The 25139-nt window shown below is 42.2% G+C and overlaps 1 protein-coding gene across 5 annotated transcripts in view; it reads left to right on the top strand.

The window, feature by feature from the left end:
• The window catches only part of LOC106587346 (transcription factor 12), a 95154-nt gene that overhangs the window by 5888 nt on the left and 64127 nt on the right, over positions 1 to 25139 (top strand). For all 5 annotated transcript variants that reach the window (XM_045709112.2, XM_045709109.2, XM_045709114.2 and 2 more), the window contains exons 4-5: positions 12726 to 12808; positions 17370 to 17472. In XM_045709112.2, coding sequence (XP_045565068.1) covers positions 12726 to 12808; positions 17370 to 17472 — 186 coding nt within the window. The remainder of the gene's footprint in view (positions 1 to 12725; positions 12809 to 17369; positions 17473 to 25139) is intronic.

The raw sequence follows: 25139 nt of genomic DNA, 5'->3' as shown, positions 1-25139 counted from the left end.
CTGCAGTCAATTCAAAGAATGTGCCACATGTTAACATTCACTTGTTTACAGAATAGATGAAGACAAGTTGTACAAGGATGTTACAAGGATGTCAGAACTGTTCAATTATATTTACAGTACTTTTTGTGAATATAATTTAAATAATATGCTTGTGATAGACTTACACTGCAGTTTCCTTCCACTTGAGCAAACTTTCTCTCAGTTTAAAGCTCTTTCTTCAGCTTTTATCCCCATGGATTAGAAAATATTATTATCTGCTGATTAATTATTAATACAGTATTGAAGAATATGACTTATTCTCATTCATAATTATTAAGCAAGGATTGTTTTGTTCAGTCAGAAGACTTAGAACTTGCAGAAGTACCCAGCTTGCATTTTAAGATAATTTAACACACACAAAAACCTCTCCACTGTACATGTCACAATGTGTGAAGATATAAAAGGTGACAAAACTCATCTTGAACGCAGCTTATCTTCAAAGCATTTTCAAAGGATTTGGAATGTTGTATTTTTTGTTTAAAGCAACTGCTAAGTCGGTCTTCAATTTAAGCATGCATTTTTCTTCTAAAATGGATTAGTTCAAACAGATTCAATATATATAACCACAACACTAGCTTTCAACTGAGGTTCTCAAAGAAGGACTGAGCTAAATCTTTTATTTTGCTCATGGAAGCTGTTGTACTTTGAGATGCTTCTCACTCCAGTTCTGATTTCATTTCTCATAGGCTCTCATTGTTTTGAGTGTTTATTTAAATCCACATCAGATCATCTCATTTTAGTTTGTAGTCTTAGAACTCCTGTTTTACAAAAGCGCGTGAAAAAATTCTAGACTATATTAAAAAAGAAAGAAAATGTTTTATTTCATTTTTAGAAATATGATCAGGTCTTATAGCAGGCTTTAGTTTGATAAACCTCATTTCATGTTTTAAGCCTTTGAGTGTATTGCTGAAGGAATCCTTTTCTTCCTGAGACGTCAGTTTATTTTTAGATAACCTGCCGGCTGCTCTGTGAACCATTGGGCCACAGTGCGTTTGTGATGCCTTCAGATGGGTACCCTCCCCTGGCAGACTGGGCCTCCCGCCCGCCACTGGAGGGAAGATTCAGGGAGAGTTTGGACATCTCTCATTTATGTATCACAGGTCAGCTCCTGACTTGGTTATGGAGAACTGTGCTGTTGCCATAGCGATGAAAGTCCTTTGAAGGCAGGTGACTTGGCACAGCTTTTGCATGTTTTTTGCAGGTCTGCCAAGAGGAAAAGCATTAAAATAATGTCTTCAGTCACCCAATATGCAGTAGATTACTATCAGGCTTTTCCTAGACTGTCATTATTTTGATTGAAGAAAGTTGGTGTTGTACATCTGACTTGGCTCCTTTGATGTGGATTCCAATTCATTTTTCAAATGAGCTGTTTATTACCATGTATTTGATGTTGTGTTAAGTTGTGAAGGCACTTAGTTGGTGGGGACCAAACAACCTTTATTGGTACTTGAGGCAGCTGGATTTAAAACCAGGCAGAGATACATTTCTATTCCTGCTTATCTGTGCCTGACCTCTGGCTGATGTAGTCTGAATGGACAGTGTTAGGTGTTGGACTGAGGTAGTGAGTTGTATATGTATGTATGTATGTATGTATGTATGTATGTATGTATGTATGTATGTATGTAGTGTATGTATGTATGTATGTATGTATGTATGTATGTATGTATGTATGTATGTATGTATGTATGCATGCTTTGGGAACACCTGCTGCTGAAGCACAGGATGTCTGTTCATTTTAAATCTAAACTCCCAAATACAGTACATTGATGCTGACTACTCTGGACTTAAGTGAGCATGTTGATGTAAGGTGGAAAGCACTCCTCAGAGATACAGAGTTGCATTCGTCAACCATGAAGCAGGCCTTGACACACACGCATGGACATGTCACAGAGAGAGAGAGAGCATTAGCATTAGCTACCTCCATCTTGACCAGTAAGGACTGGCCCTACCCTCTGAGGACGTATCTGGGGGCAGCAGCGGGAGGAGGAGGGGTGGGTTGTCCTCTTCTAATGATCTGAGAGCCCGTGGCCATCGCATGCAGCCGGGCCTGCCGTGTGGTGTCAGTGATGCGCCTGGGAGCGTGCAGGGCTTCGATTGGGAATAACAGAGTAGGGGTTAGTGGGAAGGAATGAGTAATGATCCCCTGTTTGATCTACCAGGCTCCTGTGGGAGTCAGAGAGCCCTGGACAGAGCATTACTGGGGGTACTCTGGGGAGCTGCTGGGATGCTGAGTTGGGGACTGGCCCTTTACCAGTTGAACCATATCTACTCAGGATCTCAGAAGGAGGGAGGGATGCAGGCTAGGAGGGAGTGGCCACCCCTCTATCACTGTTTTTATTACAGCTCCCTCTGCCTACCTAGCTGTTTGGGTTTCTTCACTGGCTATGTCCTATTTGTGTTTGAAGATGGAAGGTATGATAAGGAAATTGTCTGTTTGGTCATTCTGTGCAGGTGTTGAGGGGAGGGGGATTTAAATGCAGGAATCAGACTATGTACACCACTGCCTTGCCAAAAAGCATACAAAATAATTGTCCTTATCAAATAGATTTCCATCATAGGGTCATGTTTTGTTCTAGTGGTTTTAAAGATCACAGAATGGATTGTTGCACAATGGGGCATCTCTGTTTCTTTCACTCTTTCCCACACTCATAAATGCTCTCTCTCGCGTAAACACACACGGCACACGCGGCACGCACACTCACACACTTTCTCAGGTGCTGTGGCTAGTTTGTGAGGATAACCGTGACCTGAGGCTTGATACATTTGTCAGGATTTCCATTTCAGATGTAGAAAATGCTGATGAGTCCGAGTCATTGTTGTGTAGGCCTAATCCCTCAGCAGTGGCTGGGCCAGCCTCTCCTATGTATAGATTTAGTTGCAACTGCATTTGCAGTGAATGTGGCATGTTATTTTTAGGTCTAAGGTCTGAAATATTTTGTTGCTGTGCTGTGCAAAATACCAATCAAATTGAGATTCAATCTCTCCTCTTTTAAAATACTTGAGGATTACTGCGTACCACTGATTTGTTCCTGGTTTTAATTTGTCTTTTGAAGGATTTACAGTAATAAATTAAAGACGACGGACTCAAGCTAAATCTTTTGTAAAGCTCTCAACTTTCAATTCTTGCAACCTCATTTTGTTTGTTACCATGGTAATTATTGTAATGAAGGGAAATAATATTCTCTTTGGCTTTGTTACATTATTGAATGAGGTAGAGGAAGCAGTTACATATATTACATCCTTTACATCATAAATGGCAATGCATTAACATTTTATTGCAGATTAATAAAATAACAGGATTTGAAGGAAATACTAATGACACTGCGTGCTTTCGTACCATTTTTCTCATTGTGTCACGGCTGTCAGAATGATCGGACCAACACGCAGCATGGTTGTAGTTCCACATCTTTTTATTTATAGTGAAACGTTGCAATACACCAAATACAAAAAACAAACCGTGACGCAGAGAGGAAAACACACTACTCAAAATTAACAACCCACAAACCCAAAAGGAAAAACCCCCTACTTAAATATGATCTCCAATCAGAGGCAACGAGGACCAGCTACCTCCAATTGGAGATCAACCCCAAAAACAACAACATAGAAATAGAAAACCTAGAACACAAAACCTAGAAATAGAAAACCAGAAAACCAACCAAACACCCCCTGTCACGCCCTGACCCATCTACTATAGAAAATGACCTCTTACAAGGGTCAGGACGTGACACATTGTCTCTCAGCTGGGAATATGTTCCCTTCCTGCAAATCTAATAATTATTACTGAACTAGAAGACTGAAATATGAATCACTTATTATTTGACAGTTAGGTCCAGGATACTTAAAATAGTTTTTTGATTATTTGTTCTAATCAACATTGATCAAAAAGGGTGATGAAAAGTGAGTTAATAAATTGAGAGAGCTTGTCGTTTTTCCAGCCTCCTTTTGTCCCCGTCCCAGGATCCTCTCTGACTGTGGAGCAGATGGAACAGCAGAGGGTCACTGGTCATGCACTCTGATTGGCTGTCACTCACTTTATTACATCATTAATATCGTCCCATCATGTTAATTCACTTTTGATACCAAAGAAGGGCTCTCTCACTCCCACATGTTCATCTCCATCACTAGAAAACACGTCACGAGGAAGAGAAGATCACACAAGCCCAAATGAGTCAGGAAAGACTGCTGTCCCCCTGCTATGAGTAGCGTGAGAGTAGCTTGCTGTGCTGACAGCCCTGCCATTGGTGTCAGGGCCAGGGGAGAATGAGGGAACGTTTGGCTCCGGTGCAGTCCACTGCCTACCAGGGCCTGTGTTATATTCAGCACTGCTGTTGGAGGCAGAGGAGTGGGACTCGATGGTCCTTCCTCTGCCATGTTGGCTAATTTATGGCCAGGAGCACAGGAATGAGAAGGGACTCTGTATCAGAAGCTATATGGGGGAACGCTAGCTACATTCTTCATTGTGTTTTCGTGTGCTTTCATTTCAGTAAAGATTGAAGGGTGTGTGTGTGTGTGTGTGTGTGTGTGTGTGTGTGTGTGTGTGTGTGTGTGTGATAGCACTCAGCCCTCCGATGAGGGATCTGATAGTGCTGTTAGAACAGTCATAAGACACGACTCTGATTAAACCTACTAATGAGCAGCTCAATAAAACTAAGTCCTCCTGATGTAATAAACACGCTGCTGATTGCAGGAACCCGCTGGTGTGATAGGCTAATCCTTTTGTGCTCCAGTGTTTGTTTCACCCTAAAAAGATCCACGCACGGTGAATGAATAAAGAGATATGACTTGTCTGCTTGTACGACCACACGAGGGCACTTCTCTGTGGTTAACCTTTCTGCTGAGTGGATTGCAATTTGAGGGTTTTTACAGTACAGGTTCTAGAGTAAATTGAGTCTGCAATTATGAGTCTTTTTTTAAGTTTATGTAACATCACTTGAAATATTATTGCATAGCAGTATTAGAGCACTTAGCTCATTTAGTCTGCCACTGTGCCTAGTTAAACTGTTTCTCAACCAGTTCAAGGCCTTTTGCCATTTGAATGAAATATGAGTGGATTTTGTGTTTGTAAACATTTTAGATACACGTTACTAACAAAAAACCTAAGGGAAATTGATTTATGTTAAATAAGAAACTCATTTATTCTGCATAACTACTGCACTCTGGCAGTTTATGTTATAGCAGAGATAAATTCCTCATCTCTTTAGCCTGTGTGCTCCAGCTCCTCTAGAGGAAAAAGCACCTTTCCTCCGTAAGCCACTGTGAACATATGGCGAGGGGCGCAGGCAGCAGCACAGGAAGGAAGTGTGGAAATTGCAGGGAATGAGAGTTTGGATTAATGCGTCTGAACTGGGCATACTCAGACAAATTCAGCAGAGCTGAACTGCCAGGACCCTTCAAGGCCCCTCCGAAGTGTCCCAGAGAAACAGAGATAGCAAAACAAACATGAGCCCCTCTGCAGCTTGAACAGAGGGAAATTGCGGTTTCTCCTTCGTGCCTGTTAATGACATGAATTTGAAGAGGCCATCGGTTGTGGGTTGTGTGTGCTCAGCAGGGGGACATTGGGCAAATACTGCAGCTTCACCGGCTCCATACCTCTGCCTACCTAGAGATATTTCTACAAATTAAAATCACTAAGCATAAAACAAATGATGAAATTGATAGTAATTATGGTCTAATTTGATGACATTTGACAATGTTGATATTAGGCTTGGGCGATATACCGTATACTGGGCTATTTCCAAATACTGACGCTATGATTTTCAATATATATATAAAAAATAATTTTTTGGGGGGGGGTCGCGTGGGCTGCCGAAGTGCGTGCTACCCCCCTGCTTATTACTAATTATAAGTTAAATATAACTATAAGAAATCTAACATGTATCAAATAATTTATATCCAGCTCAGGGCTCCAGCTATGCATTTGGTTTGCTAACTTGCTAGCTAAGTGGCTAGATGTCAAGATCAAGCTTCTTGGTTACAGCAGAGACATACAATCCCATCCTAGATCAAGATCCATGTTCCCTAAATGGTTTTGTGCCAGGTGTGTGGGGGGGGGGGGGGGGATTAGCACCCCTTGTGTGCACATTCGATAATACTGTATACCCCGGTATGGAGAAATGGTATGATGGTATGAAAATGTGGATACTACCCAAACCTAGTCGATATCCCATTGAAATGCTTTTTTATAAAAAAAATGTATTTCTCTGCACACAGTCAAACTGTATTTTTTGTCTACTTCCATGTGAGTTGTGAACAGTTTAGGGTACTCCAACACACACACAGCCCCAGTGAGGGGTTGTCCCTCGCAGCGAGCTGAGCCAGTCTCCATGTGACATGAGAGAGTAGCTGTTAGATTGGAAGTGAACAACCGAAAATAGCTCCCTTCTTTGCATACAGTCAAATCAGCTCAAGCTGTGCACGGTGGCAGACTTGGTTGTTTGGTTGCAGGCACTCTTGTTTGATGCGTTTCATTAAAGATACCGTGACGAATTCAAATGTATATCTATCTATCGCTACAGCATGTCTTATTAACCTGCCTGCTGCCTGCCTTACGACTGTTTGCTCGGAGTTGGAGGGGATCCCGAAGGAGAAGCGTCTTGTCATTTGCTTGTCAAGACCTCTGTCTGTGACAGGGCTTTGTGGATGACTGGATCTCAGTGCAGAGAGAGAGTCTGTCTAATGAAGACACTACTGCACTAGCTCTGACAAACCTCTCATTGCTACATATGTATGGGGAAGTCAATTTTTACATTGCACAAATTGGACTTAATTCAATTAACAGGCTGGTGAGCTCTTCAGAGCCTAGGCAGTTGTAGTAGTGGTAGTCTATTATAAATATGAATTGTGAAGGGGTGACTTTTTTGGTCCGATTTTTATAATGGTTACTACTGTATGTGAAATAATCACCGTGTTGTTTACTTATTTTAACAATGAATCAAAAATCCATTACTATACCTGATACCTTCATTACTTTTTGACAAATGTCAGTTGATCATTATTTAAGATTCTGAGAATGTTTAGTTTATTATTTTAACCCCACTGTAGATTCAGTCATGTAAGGTGAAGTATGAGGCTAGCTTGTTTACGTTTTCTTTCTGTATTGATGTTTCACTCCTAGACTATGTCTAAAGGACGCATTTCCTCTCTGAGGAGGCACAGCACAACTGGTAAAGACATGGTAATGCCTTGGCAGCCACAACTGTTTGCCATCATTTACGATGTTGCTTCCCTGTAGGTCCGTATTGATTGCAGCCCGCAGTGATTCCACAAGCGATGCCCGCTTGGTCTGAATGTTTGGTTTCCTAGCAATTTGGCAAAGAAAAACTGTGTTTTCAGTTCTGCCGAATGACTTGGACATCGCTTTGTGATGTCACGTCTGGTGTGCTTGTTGTTTTTTGCAGTGGTCGTTCACAGTTGTGTGAAGTAACAAATGCATTTCTTTTTTCAGTGGGGTTTGCCAGAAAACAGGGTCCGTTTGAACAATCGGTGCGGTGCCCTTTTGACTGTATGTCTGAGGGGATGTGGACCCCTGCTCAACAATTAAACTACAGAGGAGAGCAGACATTGCCAAGATAAATATTTGCCCTCCAATTCAAGGTTGTGTTGACGTGTTTGATTTGAGACGTGGAGGATATCACGTGTTTGTTCCTGACAGTCAGTTGGCAGTGATGGAAGCTCCGGTTCCCCACGCTGAACACCTCTGTTCACTAGATCAGAGTACTCAGAACATAACAGCACTGCTCAGTGGCTGTGGGATATGTGGTTGCATGTGAGGTTACTCATAAGGCTAAACATTAGCTGTTCAGGCTACCTCATTTAAATGATGCTGTAGTTTTTATTTGTATTTTGCACTTTGACACAGTTCCACTGTTTAGTGTGGCTTATTTGGATTAAAGGTTCTCACTAGCTCAATCAGAGTTACAATGAGTTGTTTGTCTGTATTCAGTCTCTATCCATAAATCTGTAAATAAACAATGTTGTAATTTCTTTGATGTACACATTTTTTTCTTCTTCAAGATGTTGGGTTTCCATACAGTTATGTAGCAGTTACGCAGTAAGATAGCAGATGAAATGTAGGAATGTTAGCTACTAGCGTTCAATTGTTGTTTGACATTTTTACTGTTGTGACAATCTCACTTAAAAAAAATAATTCAGTGCCTAGGATGTTGTGAGAAAGGGTGTGATTTTAACGATGCTCCTAAGCTTCTCTTCCGAGCTCCTGTGTAACCGTAAATATATTTGCCACTGATTTCTTTAAATAGTGCAGATAGAGGTGTTGGTATGCATTGAGGAATTGATCACACATATGTAGTTCAGCTAGGTCTAGGCATACATGTAGATCAGCAAGACATTTCCTGTCCTTATTTTTGGGAGATTGTTTTCCTCTGAAGAAACAGTAACCTCTGAAAGGATATTAGCAGAAAACGTCTTTATTTTTATAAACCAAAAAGATTATAGACACTAGAAATGCTTTTAGTTGAACTTGTTTTGTTGATGTTAAAAGCTGGTACAAGATGTTTTTATTCGACTATTCTAAAAAGAAAAGAAGGTTCTGGATCTGACTTTGTTCCTAGGCTGCATCGGCTCGCAGAGACTACAATGACTACAAAGACTACAGAGACTACAAAGACTATAGAGACTACAAAGACTACAGATACGACAACGACTACAGAGACTACAAAGACTATAGAGACTACAAAGACTACAGATACGACAACGACTACAGATACTATAGAGACTACAAAGATGACAACAACTATAGAGACTACAGAGACCACGGATACTTCAGAGACTTCAGAGACTACAACTATTACAAAGTCAACAGAGACTACAACGACTACAGAGACTACAACGACTACAACAACTACAGAGACCACAGATACTACAAAGACTACAGAGACTACAATGACTACAACGACTACAGAGACTACAATGACTACAACGACAACAGAGACTACAACGACTACAACAATTACAGAGACTACAACTACTACAAAGACAACAGAGACTACAACAACTACAGAGACTACAACTACTACAAAGACTACAACTACTACAAAGACAACAGAGACTACAACAACTACAGAGACTACAGGCAAATGAGTACCAGGTTGTGTGTCAGGCTGATTTTGAAATGCACATCACAAGAAGGACAGTGACTGACTGTGATCAGTTATTTTGATTTTGTTTTATTGCTAAGGACTTCCTAAAAGTATGCCAACCTAAGACCTCTCCTAGGAGTTAGTCTCCTATATCCAGAGTGCCCTTCAAATGTTATTTTAATCAATGAACAAAGAATTGCTTTGATTTCTTCCTAAATACTAAACAGAAGAAAAGTTAAAGGAGGATATCTAATGACTGCCAGACTTGAAAACAGGATAGACAAAGATTTGCACACAGAGCAGTGCCGTGCCAAGTTAAATCCATATTTAAATCCTCTACTCGACAGACACTGCATGTAAATGAACATTCTTTGGCATAGGTTTATGCAGTGGGGGCACGCCAGAGAGCAAAATCCCACTCTAGTCAAACTGAAGCATTCATATCTGCATAATGTCTTTGTCTATTTCCTGTTCAATTCTATAATTGAGAACTAGGGTTGTGAAATAATTAGAGAGTCTTTGCCACACACACATGCACGGCTGACAATGCGGCTGTCATGCAGTGCAGTATGATTCCATGTTATGTGCGTGACCAGTGTGTGAACAGTGTGTGACCAGCGTGCTGGGTTGCGGAGTGGAGTGGATATATGATGGAGTTTGTTCCAGAGCAGAGCTGCCACAGATGGGGCTGACAGGACTGCGTGCCATACCTCTGAAGCCTCTCTGTTCCCAGCAGCAGGACATGGGCGCCCTGTTCCATATAACCTGTTACACATGAAACGTGATGAAAGTGATGAATGGTAGGTGAAAATGGACTGTATTAAGAGCAGATGAGACCTGGATGATATTACAGACAGGTGGAATTGATCTTATAATACATTTGTCAGGCTACAGTAATAGTATGCCTCTGTCTTTTATCTGCTTAACTGTTGGTGTGTGTGACCTCAGCTACTGTAGCAGTGTCTCATGACGTTGGTTGTCAGTGATTTGGTGGATGGTTAAATGGAGCGGCTGACTCATAACAGTAGAAACCACAGAGAGACAGTTCCTTCCTTCCAAGCCAAATGGAACCGATCCGAGTCCATGGGCCACTTTCTTTCAAACCTTGCTGTCTGTTAGCTTAGAATTGACATCACAGATGTGCATTTAGATATTTCTTCCAGAGACATTAGTAATGCATTCCACAGTACAAATATAACACAAAAAAACGAATTACTCCTCAGAGAAGGACTTCCCTGTGCCGTAGATATAAAAACCTATGTCCTTTTCCCTAACATTTCACCTATCAATAGCAGCCATATTTACCTTCATCAGATTCGATTGAGTGTTTCGCTAGAGAACAAAAATACTCCTGAAGAAACGGCTTAGCACAGAAGAATCAAAAACGACATCTGTGCAAATACCACTGGTGTTTACATTCATAATATAACCAGCATGTTCACACATTTCTATTTGTTTGTTAACCTCCTGTAGAGAATGCTTAACAAAATGTGTCATGTTGCTATTCCGTAGATGACTATTTTAGTATTATCTCCTTATTTGAAGACAACTCTACCGCTCTATGTTTGTCTCAATCAGTGTGAAGCATAGTGATATTGTGTTGTCCCTGGCTAGTGTAGCTATATCTGTAGTCGTGTGTAGAGAGAGGACCCTGGAGCCCCAGGCAGGAGCTGGCAGTCAGGACAGAGACTAGAGACTGGAGGTGACAACTAGTGCCCTAAAGAGCCAAGCACGGTTGTGCTACAGCTAGTGTGGAGTACAGCGTTTCCCCCTTTTGGAATGTTATATTATTATGTGTAGTGTTAACATGTTATTTCACTTTTGAAAAGTGTGTTACTGTGTATTGCTAGAGTATGCCAATGAAGGTGCCATGAGTTGAGTTGAGTTGAATTGACTGCTGCACTCTGTGCAGTGCTGCCAGCCTCACATTGGCTGGCCTCTACATTGTCTTTGGCACGGGGTCTAGCCCGCACATTGTGATTGTGTGATGTTGGCCAAGCTCTTTTTCACGGTGGAAAAGTCTACTTCTCTCCTCGCTAAAGGGCCTGTTTGTTCTACTCATGCAAATGCAGATAGCTGGTGTTTAGTGTGTGCCCAGCCATGCGGTCAAGTGGCACGGTTCAGGCAACCGAAGACTTATGTTTTTTTGTCACTAACATTTAGAAATTTTAAACAAATGAAAGTGGATTACAGGTCCTCTGAGAGTCTGTGTTATGGTTTAAAGGTTTGTTTACTCCCTGCAATAGCTAGATTTGATTCATTGTATATACAATTCCTTGAAATCTGATCTGTTATATTTGAGGGCAAATCAAATGAATGGTATTGCAGTTTTCTGAAGCAGGGTGAAATGACAAAGGGAACAATCAATAACTTGCAAAATGTTGATGTTACTCCCCCTCCTGCAATTATGTTACCTACAAAACAATATTGGCTCAAACAGCGTGAAGAATCTCAGAATCGTATCTCTTTACTGAGCAGGCCCCATAAATGTAATTTCGAAGGTCAGATATTATATTTGTTCATCACATAGCAGATGTTGAATTCATGCAATTGTGTCAACTTTATTGATTTATTTGTTTATATATTATTTTATTTTGCTGTCTTTGGAAACATGGAGTTTTTTTAAATGAGTTTTATGAAGTTTCAGTGCTCAGCTGTTTTGACAGTGCTGGACTATACATCACTGCCAAATCATCCAGCTCTAGTGCTCTGAAGCACATTTTGAGCATGCACACATGGTAAGGAGTGCACATTTTTTGGTCCGTGATTTATGTAAACCAAAATAAATGACGCCGTGAAAATGTGCCTGGCACTCGTAAAGCAGCACAGCCTTTGAATAGAGGAGGTATAACAGATTAGTCACTTTCTTCTACTCTTGCTCTGTCGTCTGTCCTCCTGCCAAGAGAATGGCAGCATGCTCGCTCGCCCAGGGACAGACACGACTGTAGATGCACTGTTATGTCTTTTGTTAAACCAGGCCCCTGGAGAACTGAGAGGCCGTTGCTATGAAACATTAGACGTGTGAAATATCTCTGCCCTGTTTGATTAACTGCAGCCTTTGCCTTTGATTCAAGAGAGATCATAAAGAAATGTGAAAAACAATCACTTTTGGATAGCAATTCAACTTTGCAATTCATTTGTTATATCACATTTTGAATAGTGTTAATGTCTAATTCAGTTCCTCTAGGGGTACACTGGTTCCTTTCCTGTGCTGTATGGCCCCTCTCTTTCTGTGTTTGTTTATATGTGTAACGTGTCACTCCAGCTCTGTCTAACTGTTAAATGTCTGTGTGTGTTCTTGTGTGTGTGTGTGTGAGATTAGAGAGAGTCTGTTTGTGTGTGTGTGTGTGTGTGTGTGTGTGTGTGTGTGTGTGTGTGTGTGTGTGTGTGTGTGTGTGTGTGTGTGTGTGTGTGTGTGTGTGTGTGTGTGTGTGTGTGTGTGTGTGTGTGTGTGTGTCGGTGTCGGTGTGTGTGTGTCGGTGTGGGTGTGGGTGTGTCGGTATGGGTGTGTCGGTGTGTGTGTGTGTGTGTTGGTAAGGAGTCTGAGGACACGGTGCTGATGGAGTTGTGCATCTCTTCTTCTGACAGGTATGGATGAGAGGCCGAGCCAGGCAGCGTCCTCCTGGGCCCCAGGTGGCCAGTCGTCCAGTCCCTCCTACGAGTCCTCCAGGGTAAGAACACCGGCCCACTCACTCTCCGTGCACTCCCTCACCTCACCCCTCTGTCTCCCTCTGCCTGGCCTTTCTGCACCACATCATTTAACACTCATTATATCAACGTTTTACATTCACAGCTCACTGCAGAGGCAGGGAGGGAGAGAGCACCAGTCATGTTGTGTGACCTGTAATTGGCATAATTTTCTTTTCCAGTATGACCTAATTGCATGGCACCAATATCCTCTTAAGTGATGGGTTTAAATATGTTGTCATTTGCATTGGATTATTTGCGCTAAGCTGAAATATTAAGCATTTGTCAGGGGAAGCTGATTAATGTTGTGTGCTTTGGAACATTATGGCTACATTGTGGAATTTCTGAATTGGGGGAAATTACTCCACCATTTGTAGATCTGTGCCAATATTAGGATTTAAAGTGCAAACTATATTTATGGTAGTGGACATCAATGGAAATATTGTTTGTTTTGGTTGATTGCAATTATAACTGTGACTAATGTTTATATTAGGTTATGAATATTCCTTAGAAATTATTTCAGTACCACCAACGAGTGATTAATTAATTCTTTCCATTAGGATTTCCAGACTCATATGAACTATTTTGGCAGTAATTCAAATGTTATTTCAGATACATCATGATCAGTTGCATTGAATTCATCATGCATCATGCAAAAAGATAAAAAATAGAATGATGCATAACATGAAATCATACCACAACTGGTTCGTATGGCATTTCTGTTCAAAGTGTGAATATATATTCTGTGTCTCTGTATTTGTTGTTTGTCTCCTACATCATGGTGGTTCTGGGTGCCCTGTATGAATTTCATTTAACGTCAATCTCCTGTCACTTTCCATCAGAAATCAGTTAAATGTCAGATCTGCTCGGCCCGCATTACCTTGTTTATTTTCCAATGCCCTTCCCGAATGAACCTCTACAGGCTATGGTTCCATCGGCTGCCTGATCCGAATTATAAGATGGAGACGTTTGAGATATCTTTGCTTTAGGTGCATATAAATCAGCGTTTCTGACATTGCAAGGGACGGGCATCAGTAAGCAGACAGCTGCTTGTGCCTCCATACTGCACATATGCACACAAACATGCAAAAACACACACACACACACACACACACACACACACACACACACACACACACACACACACACACACACACACACACACACACACACACACACACACACACACACACACACACACACACACACACACACACACACACACACACACACACACACACACACACACACACACACACACACACACACACCCACCCATACCTTCACACATACCTTCACACAGATACGCACGGATGCACACACATATATCAGAGAGCCAGAGAGATGGGGTTGTTTGTCCAGGTTTTACAGGTGTTTTATCAATGTGATTACTCATGTAGGCCAGAGAAGAAGACTTGCTCTGAAATAACCACTCTCATAATATGGGATGGTATTTCTTCTAGTTTCTCTGCACAGCAAATTGCAGGGCCCTCTTAACTTACACCTTATACCAAACCATTTCTTTTGTTATTGGCAGCGCATTCTATTTGGGATATTTTGTAGACATAATTGAGAGTGAGTATGGACACCAAATTGATGGTGAAAGGCAACGTACCTACTATACACTGCCTGGTGTCCAGCCTGTCAAAGGTTCATCCGGATGACTTTGACCAAAGAGAATGGAGCCAATCTCTTTAATCCCCAGGCACATTTGATCTCTGCCTGCACCACTACATCTGTCCATTCATCACTCTGTCTGTCCATACAGACCACGGTGTGCTATGTCTTTGTGTCTCTGCTGCCCCACACTCCTGCTCCATATTCACGTTGAAGCAGTGTAGCTAAAATGCAGTTACAATGTTCACTAGCAATGTGCTGAGTGCACAGATAAATAGCCTGCAGCAGCACACATGCACAGATACTCTCTAGGTGTTGAGTACTACTTGGTTGTTATCCAGTGGTATTTATAGCACAATGTTGCTTATTCCCAAATAAGAGGAAGGACGTCCTCTGATTTTGAGATGTGGCTTAGATCTTCATCTGAGATTTGATTTGGATAGACAGGGAGTATTAGGTTAAGCAGTGTGTTTCTAGCCATAGAGCTGAGGCCCAGCCGGAAGACAGGGAGGAGTCTAGGAACAGAACGCTTTAAATCCATTAAACAGTAGATAAGCACTTATCTACAGTTCAGCTTTTGTCTCAAAAGTCGTATTTCCATAATTCTCATTGTAATGTTTCATAAATTGTGCTCAGCAACTCATACAAAGCAAGGTTTCCCAGAATAAATGCTTTTCGGAAAAGCGCGTTTCTGTTATTCAAAGAGTTCAGTGTAGTGTGTCTGTCCGAGCGGGGCCTGCTTGGGTGCTTCAAGGTAGCAGTGTATGATTAGTGGACTGTGAACAGACTCCAACCCTCCGTGCTGACCTTGGCTTCCAGCCAGCCAACGTATCATGGGCAGTTGTGGCTGCAGGCCATCCGCCTGACAGCCGGGGCTGTGCCCACCGTCACCGCAGGAGGCCCCGCAGCCCGCACGCCCCAGCCCTGCCGCGACACTCACCCCGCACACGTCCATCACGCCCGTATCATGCCTCCCCAAGCCGCAGCCACACATTCACCTGGGACGCCACACTCCATCTAGGAGATTACTTTTTAAACGCTGTGGCGAGGGATAGGGGCAAGGCAGGAGCTGTGGCCTGCATGCCTAAGTAGTGATTTGACAGTTATGTAGCCGGCGGTAACTGGCCCCGTTGGTCGCAGTGACAGCATGTGTTAGTGTCTGGGCCGACGTAGCCGAGCAGTGTTTGTAAATGATGAGGGTTCTGTGATTGATGATCTAATGGTCCCAGAGGAGCAGACACAGGGTGGGCTGGGTAGTGTGATCTCACCCTGACCATTATCCCCTCTGCCTTTCTTCTCTCTGGCCTCCCTACCTGCCCCTCCTCGCTGGCCTTTTCCAGCTCTGTGGCAGCTGTCTCCACCAGGGAAGGAAAGACCAGGAGGACTGAGATGGCCAGATTAAGTTGTTCATTACTTACTACTCTTTGTTTTATTTGGTTAAATGTCTGTTGAAACACACCTGGGGAATTTGTTTTATAGTGCAGGAGAGGTTTGTATGGGTTGTTGTTACCTGCCTGTGTGTGTGTGTGTGTGTGTGTGTGTGTGTGTGTGTGTGTGTGTGTGTGTGTGTGTGTGTGTGTGTGTGTTTTGGAGCCTCTCACAGGGGTGGTGTTATTAGTGAGTCCGTTCATGGCGTGATTAACGGGGAGCGCGGCCTGGCAGGAACACAATGGGGAATCTCTGTGGATTCCCTCGACACAGCACAACACTCCACTGCCTTTGAAATTACTCCATCACCGTCTGCTCACAAAAAAGATGGATAACAAGATTTACTTTTTTTACTGTATGTTGAATGCAGAAGGTACGAGTTGGGGGAAAAAAGCTTTATAGAAATTCTCGTCCAGTGCTGCTCGGTCCCTCCGGTGGGAGTTAATGTAGTTTGGAAGGACGCATTTGACTGGAGCGCAGGAGGATTTTCACAGGGCCTGGGATTAGCACTGCTACACAGTATATTTTATTGCAGGGGACCCTGAGTTTTCAAAGACCATACTGTGACCGATATTTAGACCTAAGCTCCTGAAGCTGATAACTGTCATGAAAGGCCGCAGGAGAAAAAGGCAATTTTTTAAGCTGCAGGTACCTTGGTAGGATGGAGAGCGGCAGTTTTTCCCGTCATAGGATATAATACCCTGTTATTAAATGTTTTACATTAAAATCATTATTGTCACAGTATATAGAGGTTTTTAATTATCGTAAGTGAGTAAGATTTGTTTTCATTCATAGACAAAAAAATCCTTCAAAAAATAAAGCTGCATGTGTTGATTTTAGTGTTAGTGTTGCTTGGCAACGTTTTGAGACTTGCTGTCTTTGGCTTAACAAATACACCACCTAGAAGGGTTATGGGGGAAACATTTTAAAACTTATCTTGGAAATGGGTATTGCATTTTATGAGAGGTTTGCTAGAATCTCTTGGACTGCTTCATGACAGCCTCTTGTAGGGCATTTGAAGATGAATCCCTGTAACTAAGCCTTAGAATTGACACAAGTCACTGATGCTGTTATGTATCCATTTGGACTAAGGGTTTTTCCTAATCGTTTTCATCCATATGTGAATGTGCCTGTTTGTGCATCATGCATGTTCTGATCCATGTAATGTATGTACAATTAACATGTCAACATGTCTTCTCTCAAAAAGCCCATTGCCTCTTCAGATCCACAGAACACATGTGCATCATTAACCTTGTATTTTCTAATCCTGAAACATGTGGCATGTGCGTTGACAGGCTGATCAGGGTTCTGTTTTACTGCTTTTACAATCAGTCAGAGATTAAAAAAGTCATTTTTAATGACGGAAAGGAGAAAAATGTACACTTTCAGGGGACAGTTGACCAATTGTGCTCTCCTTCCTCAGTAATTAGTGTACTGTCATAGCACTCAATTAGCCAAGCAGCCTAATAATGTGTTTAATACTCTGATCTCTCCCCCCAGGGTTTGGCAGACAGCCCTCATTATGGTGATCACATGAGTGACAGTCGATTAGTGTCCCATGAAGGATTGTCCCAGACACCTTTTATGAACTCCAGCATAATGGGTAAGTAGGTGCTTCTCAACGCCTCACACCCTCACATGCCCACAGGTCTCACAGATCCATTTTATTAAAAAAACTCCCTTCAGCCCTGTGTGGACAAGGCATGTCACGCATCAGGAAGTGGCAGCCCCCACAGCCTCGCTAGGTCGGGTGTTTTTCCACTTCCTCTCCCCTTCTCTCCTCTCACTCTCTCCTTACTTCACCCTCTCTCTCCTGCTCTCCATCTCCCTCTCTCCTCCTGTGGTGACCGTCTTCAGAAGTTGACCCTCCCCCAGGGTGGAAGTCACGCCATCAGTACAGTTTTCCATCACAAAAGACTGTCTTCTAGCTATCAGAAAAGCCACCGGCAACTTCCAGTGGCAGGGGAGGTGGTGTCTAAGGAAGGGGGGTTAACCAAGCAGATGTGCCAGAGACCATTTCATACAAAAACAGCCCACCATCACCATTGTGGGATATCATTTAGGATTTCTAATAGATGCTTGAATGGCAGGTGATCTGTGATGGTTTATGCAGACTTAGCGTTTGGTTTGTTAAATCATGCGAAACCTGATTGTGCTGCTCTGATGTTGCACCACCACTTCCATTTGTCTGCTACCAGCAGCAGTATGATAATTCCCTTCCAAATAAAAGCCTTTATTTTGAAGCCAGTAGTGACTCCATTCAGATTGGGATGCTTTGGGAGATTTACGAGATTGAATTTACTGTGCTGGTCCTTTGCCATCCCAGTATATAATCACTGTTGAGTATGAACAGATAAGAATGATGATCACTGGTTAAAAAAATCCCCATCATAAAACCATATTATAGATTTATCAAACCTAAATGGTGGGTTAGAATTTCTAAAGGTTATTTATTCCCCCCTGATGTGATAGATACATTCTAACAATTAAAAGCTATATATTACACTGGCCTTTCTCCTGGAGTCATTGTGATGTGTTAGCACATGACAGTTTTATGGGCAACTGAATCCCCGGCTCATTGTAAGATTGCCCTGGAGACTGGTTGCCATGCAAGGTGGATAGTTTACGGATGGGTGCTGGTGCAGGAGACGACTGAAAATGAAATGTTATCTTTGTGGGGATTGATCACAGGATGCGTTTGGGAGGGGGGGCTCCTCTCTGTTCTCCGGCTCTGGCTGTAATTATGCTTATAAGTGGCACAATATGGAAATGATCTGCTGCAATGATGTGTCAGGGCATTAGACAATCTGATTGTGGGCCTAAATAGCTTGTGCTTATCAGAGGCTGGGATTGGAAGATGAGCCTGGTCTTCAATACAATTGAATTTCAGCAGTAATATCTGGGATTTCAATGGAATTACCTAGTTTGGAGCGACCTTATTAAATCAAGCCTGAAAGGTTATTCCTCACCAATGAAAGAGGTGGAACACGCATGCAGGGACATTATACAATTATGCATTACAACTATACACGGGGCATTTCCAAGGGAACCCTCTGGTTGTACAGTACTACGTGACCCATTTCTGTTTGATCTCACCATTGGAGTTTTAAAACCGAGCCATGGTCATCTAAATGGATTATCTTAATCCAAATCTCAATGGTCTGCAGTGTCCTTCGACAAACATTTGGATGATGTAGACCCTTTGTTTAGATTCCTCAGTGTATGTGGTTGCTCAAGACATTTAAAATAAGAGAACATGTTTTGAGGGATTGGAAGCATAGGTTCAATAACTCACTGCCACATTTACTGAGTTGTATTTTTGGTATTCTATTTGGTATTGAATAAGAATGGATATTGTTCTGATTTGAGTGTTTATATTATTTAAGTGTGCCTTGCTTTACTGATAGCTCTGCAGGTGGAAAGGAACAATGGTCTTCCTTACTCACTGCTTTGTGTGTGTTCAGGCCCATACAGTCATTGGCTTCGACAGACCTGACTCACAATGACCAGGAAACCTCATTTGCAATGCTTTTGAACAACATCTAAATCAGCTTTAGTTTAGATAAGAAATCTTACCTCCTAAGACGTACTTAGTCGAAGAAAAGCCAGCAAGCCATTGTCCTGATTGTATTGTGTGTGTGCATGTTTTTTTCTTTGTATTTTATTTCATGGTTTGTAAATGGAACAGAGGAGACGGTTGGCTCAGACCTGACTACATCATTCAACCAAAGAGAAGTATGACATGTTGAAAGCAGCTTGGGGTTATTTGAGGTCAGCTATTGTGTATGATAATGAACATGTTACAGTTGTTAGTGCCCAACAGATGGCTGGCAATGACTGTTTATTTGACATTATATTTTAATGACAGTTACCAGCAGAATATGCTGCATGACTTGAATAATGGAGGCTCATTCTAGAGGTCATCTTTGGTTCATTGGGGCTTTGTGTTTGTACAGCTTGGGAATAGTAGAATAACAAATGAATAGTAAACTGTGTTGTAAATATAAATTCAATGAAGCTATTCGTATGTAGCTACATGTATGGAAACAGGAGTACCCAAAGTCTTTCAGGAATCAGATATGAATCTACATAAATAGATGATGATCAGAATTACCCCCTCTTGCCTCATGTGATGGCCTTATTGTCTGTCCCTCACGAGTAAAGCCTGTGGGTTGGAGGGTGAGGAATGTGGATTAGGATGAGGAGAAGGGCAGGGTGACGTGTGAGCTCCCAGTGATGGCACCAGCAGCCTCTCTTGGGGCTAGCGTAGTCCCTGTGTCAGAGCGGGTCAGGCGGTCAGCCCCCTCCCCCAATCCTCTTACTGCACGACGACACATTCTCCTCAGCACGCTACACTATCCATACATACAGTAGTGCAGTATCAGCTTACTGTCTCACTCAGAAGGCCATGTAGATCCCTCTGACTCAATCACTGATTGTGTAGATGACGAGGTGGTGAGCAACATGGACATGCTGCTCATTGTGTTTCCATGTTTGTATGCAAATGCTGCTCCTTGACAAAATCCAGTAAACAGTAAATAATGGTAAGCGGCAAACAAAGTGGGAAAGGATGGAGTGAGTATTGTAATGGAACGACTTGTTCAATCCCATCCAGTGTTACAAATGCAATATTCTTAGTATTTATAACTCCCACTGAGGATCTAGATGTATTAAATAAGTATATCTGTGCTCCCTTTTCCCTCCTATTCTTCTGTTCACTCTATATTCCATGTAAGGAATCCTAGAACAAGTTCTAGAAGCTCTAAGATGATTATTTACATTTTAGTCATTTAGCAAACGCTCTTATCCAGAGCAACTTACAGTAGTGAATGCATACATTTAATACATTTCCCCCCCCCCGTACTGGTCCCCCGTGGGAATCGAACCCACAACCCTGGCGTTGCAAACACCATGCTCTACCAACTGAGCCACACGGGACCTATTATTGCCTATGTCCAGCCCTCCTTGCCCTGTCTCTCTCCTGGCTGAGGATGTGTCCTGTATACCAGTGTTTCTCTGAGGGAGGAGTGGAGGGTGTTGCATAACGCTGACTGTGAGTAGTTGTTTGAGGCAATATTTAATAAGCACTAATCCAGCTTTAGATTAAATAGAAATATGCATGCAGATAGGGAATCCTGCCTCTTCAGCGGGTGTAGTATTTACTGGTCAAACAGATTATGATCACGAAGAGAAATTGATTTCGTCTTTTGTTGATATTCAAGACACAAACAGTAACAGGTGGCAAGGCAAACACACTTGTTTTGGCTTTGGGTCATATAATATGTATCACTTGAAATATAGTCTCATAATTAAGCAGTTTTAATTGTATTATTGGGATGGGAAAATCTTTCTGCTTTAATATGAAGCAAAATCAGAAGAAAGATCTGTGCTTGTTACTGAGGTTTCTCATTTACAGTGCCTTCAGAAGTAATTTAATTGTTTGGACATGATTTTGAAAGACTGCCTCAAGGCTTAAAAATAATTTTGTAACCTGTCTCCTCCCCTTCATCTACACTGATTGAAGTGGATTTAACAAGTGACATCAATAAGGGATCATAGCTTTCACCTGGATTCACCTGGTCAGTCTATGTAATGGAAAGAGCAGGTGTTCCTAATGTGTTGTGCACTCAGTGTATCAAGGGAAGGGTATAAAACCATTTCTAGAGTGTTGAATGTTTCGAAGAGCACAGTGGTCTCCATCATTGGGAAATTGACAAAATATGGAACTACCCAGACTCTGCCTAGAGCTGGCTGCCCGACCAAGAACCCAATGACCACTCTGACAGAACTACAGAGTTTCTTGGCTTAGATGGGAGAACCTGCCTCAGTCTCTACAGCACTTCACCAATCTGGGCTTTATGGGACAGTGGCCAGACGGAAGCCACTCCTGAGAAAAATGACAGAACACCTGGAGTTTGCAAAAAGGGACGTAAAACACTCTGAGATCATAAGGCAAAGGATTCTGTGGTCTGATGAGACAAACATTTTACTCTTTGGCCTGAATGCAAAGCGCTATGTCTGGGGAAAACCACACGCAGCTCATCACCCGTCTAACATCATCCCTACCTTGAAGCATGGTGGTGGCAGTCCCCACCTGAGACTGGTAAGGATAGAGAGAACAATGAATGGAGGCAAATACAGGCAAATCCTTGATGAGAATCTGCTTCAGAGTGAAAATGACCTTAGACACGGGCGAAGATTTACGTTCCAACACGACAATGACCCCAAGCATACAGCCAGAGCAACGCTAGAATGGCTTCAGAACAAGAATGTGAAAGAACTTGAGTGGCCCAGCTAAAGCCCAGATTTGAATAACCTTGATAATCTGTGAAATGACTTGAAGATTGCTGTTCCCCGCCACTCCCCATCTAACTTAACAGCGCTTGAGAAATTATGCAAGGAAGAATGGGAGAAAATGCCCAAATCCAGATGTGCAAAGCTAATAGAGACATACCCAAGACGACTCATAAAGCTGTAATTGCCGCCAAAGGTGCTTCTACAAAGTATTGACTCAGGGGTGTGAATACTTATGTAAATTAGATATTTATTTATTTCATTTTCAATAAAGTTGCAAAAATGTCCAAAAACCATGTTTTCACATTGACATTATGGGGTATTGTGTGTAGATGGGTGAGAAAGATTATCAATTTAATGCATTTTGAATTCAGGCTGTAACACAACAACATGTGGAATAAGTCCAGGTGTATGAATACTTTCTGAAGGCACTGTAGCCCTGAGATTTCCCTGTAGTGTCACCATGCATTCTGGGTCAGCTTGTGGTCCACATCTCTGCATATTTGTATATACACTGAGAGTACAAAACATTAAGAACACCTGCTCTTTCCATGACATAGACTGACCAGATGAATCCCGGTTAACACTATGATTCCTTATTGATGTCACTTGTTAAATCCACTAAAATCAGTGTAGATGAAGGGGAGGAGACAGGTTACATAATGATTTTTAAGCCTTGACTCAATTGAGACATGGATTGTGTATGTGTGCCATTCAAAGGGTGAATGGGCAAGACAAAAGATTAAAGTGTCTTTGAACAGGGTATGGTAGTAGGTGTCAGGCACACCGGTTTGTATCAAGAACTGCAACTCTGCTGGGTTTTTCACACTCAACAGTTTCCTGTGTGTGTCAAGAATGGTCCACCACCCAAAGGACATCCAGCCAACTTGACACAACTGTGGGAACCATTGGAGTCAACATGGGCCAGCATCCCTGTGGAACGCTTTCGACACTTTGTAGAGTCCATGCCCCGACAAATTGTGGCTGTTCTGAGGGCAAAATGAGGTGGTGCAACTCAATAGTAGGAAGGTGTTCTTAATGTACATATGAGTGGTTCTATATCTTCAATATGTTCATTTAACAACGGCACATGGAGAATTCTCCTGGCCCTGTAATGTTGTTTCATTTTTCAGAGTTGCCAGACCTATGGTGAACGATAGCTATACTTGTATCTGCTCCTGCAGTGAGAGCATGACAGGACTCATTGAGTTGTATTTCCTGAGAGCCCTATGTTGGTTCATTGGGATGACTATATGAGTACCAGACTTGGATCTTCTTTCCTGCTGAGTTTCATCTCTTACTGTAGAATGGAGAGGAAACGTTTAACAATCTGATGCAATTTGAACAATTTGTACAGATGATAACATATAAATAGACTAGCAGCAGTGTGATTACCATTTTTTGTTAAGCCACTTCTGTTGAGTAGAAGCACAGAGCCTATTCACCCACCTAGATGAGGAGAAAAGGTGTTGAGGGTTACTGTACGCTGCTTCAGGTGCCAGTTTAAATAAGTCCTCCACTGATTTCTCACTTCTTTCAAGTCTGTTGGCTTTGAGCTTCTTCATTCACCTTGGGTGAGTTCTATTCAAAACCTTTTTGGCGGTGTTTGGTCTTTTTCTTCAGTTTGGCATAGACAAGGCCTATATGTACCATTAAAGACAGAGGCTAGGAAGAGCTATTGACTTTCAGCCTGGCTCTCAGATGGCACTTGGAAATCACTGCTTAATTTCACAAGACAGGATTTATTCCGTGAGTCACGTTGATGGCTCTGCGTCAAAGAAGAAGAGAAAGAAGGGGAAATGTCCTACAAAGACAGAGTTTGAGTATGAGAGTTAGTGTGTGTGTGTGTATAGAGTACGTATGTATACAGTACCAGTCAAAAGTTTGGACACAGCTACTCATTCAAGGGATTTTCTTTATTTTTACCAATTGTAGAATAAAAGTGAAGATATCAAATAATGAAATAACACATATGGAATCATGTAGAAACGAAAAAATTGTTAAATAAATCAAAATAGATTCTTCAAAGTAGCCACCCTTTGCCTTGATGACAGCTTTGCACACTCTTGGCATTCTCTCGAGCAGCTTCATGAGGAATATTTTTCGAACAGTCTTGAAGGAGTTCCCACATATGCTGAACACTTGTTGGCTGCTTTTCCTTCATTCTGCGGTCCAACTCATCCAAAACCATTTCAATTGGGTTGAGGTCGGGTGATTGTGGAGGCCAGGTGATCTGATGCAGCACTCCATCACTCTCCTTCTTGGTCAAATAGCCCTTACACATCCTGGAGGTGTGTTTCGGGTCTTTGTCCTGTGGATAAACAAATGATAGTCCCACTAAGTGCAAACCAGATGGGATGGCGTGTCGCTGCAGAATGCTGTGGTAGCCATGCTGGGTAAGTGTGCCTTGAATTCTAAATAAATCACAGACAGTGTCACCAGCAAAGCACCCCCCACACCATTACACCTCCTCCTCCATGCTCCACACATGCAGAGATCATCCGTTCACCTACTCTGCGTCTCACAAAGACACGGCAGTTGGAACCAAAAATCTCACATTTGGACTCATCTAATGTCCATTGCTCGTGTTTCTTGGTCCAAGCAAGTCTCTTCTTCTTATTGGTGTCCTTTAGTAATGGTTTCTTTGCAGCAATTCGACCATGAAGGCCTGGTTCACGCACTCTCCTCTGAACAGTTGATGTTGAGATTTGTCATGACGTTGGCCTGTGGGTAAGGTTTAAATACCTTTCTCCCCTTCCCTCTCCCTTCCCTCTCTCTCTTGACTCTACTGAAGGACTCTTGGATAGCCTTTGTTAAACATAGAGAGTCTGGGAACATCAAACGGTGGGGGGAAAGGAACCATATTTCGGTAATCCAACCAGTGGAGAATATGCGTTGGTACTTAATGAATGTGATGTCAGTTCGGTTGTCATCTGAGACATTCTTATTAATGATAGGATGGCGTAAACTGTATCG

This window comes from Salmo salar, chromosome 26, assembly GCF_965601325.2.
Source record: "Salmo salar chromosome 26, fSalSal1, whole genome shotgun sequence".
Taxonomy (NCBI): Eukaryota; Metazoa; Chordata; class Actinopteri; order Salmoniformes; family Salmonidae; genus Salmo; species Salmo salar.
This window is presented reverse-complemented; position numbering and strand designations above follow the sequence as displayed.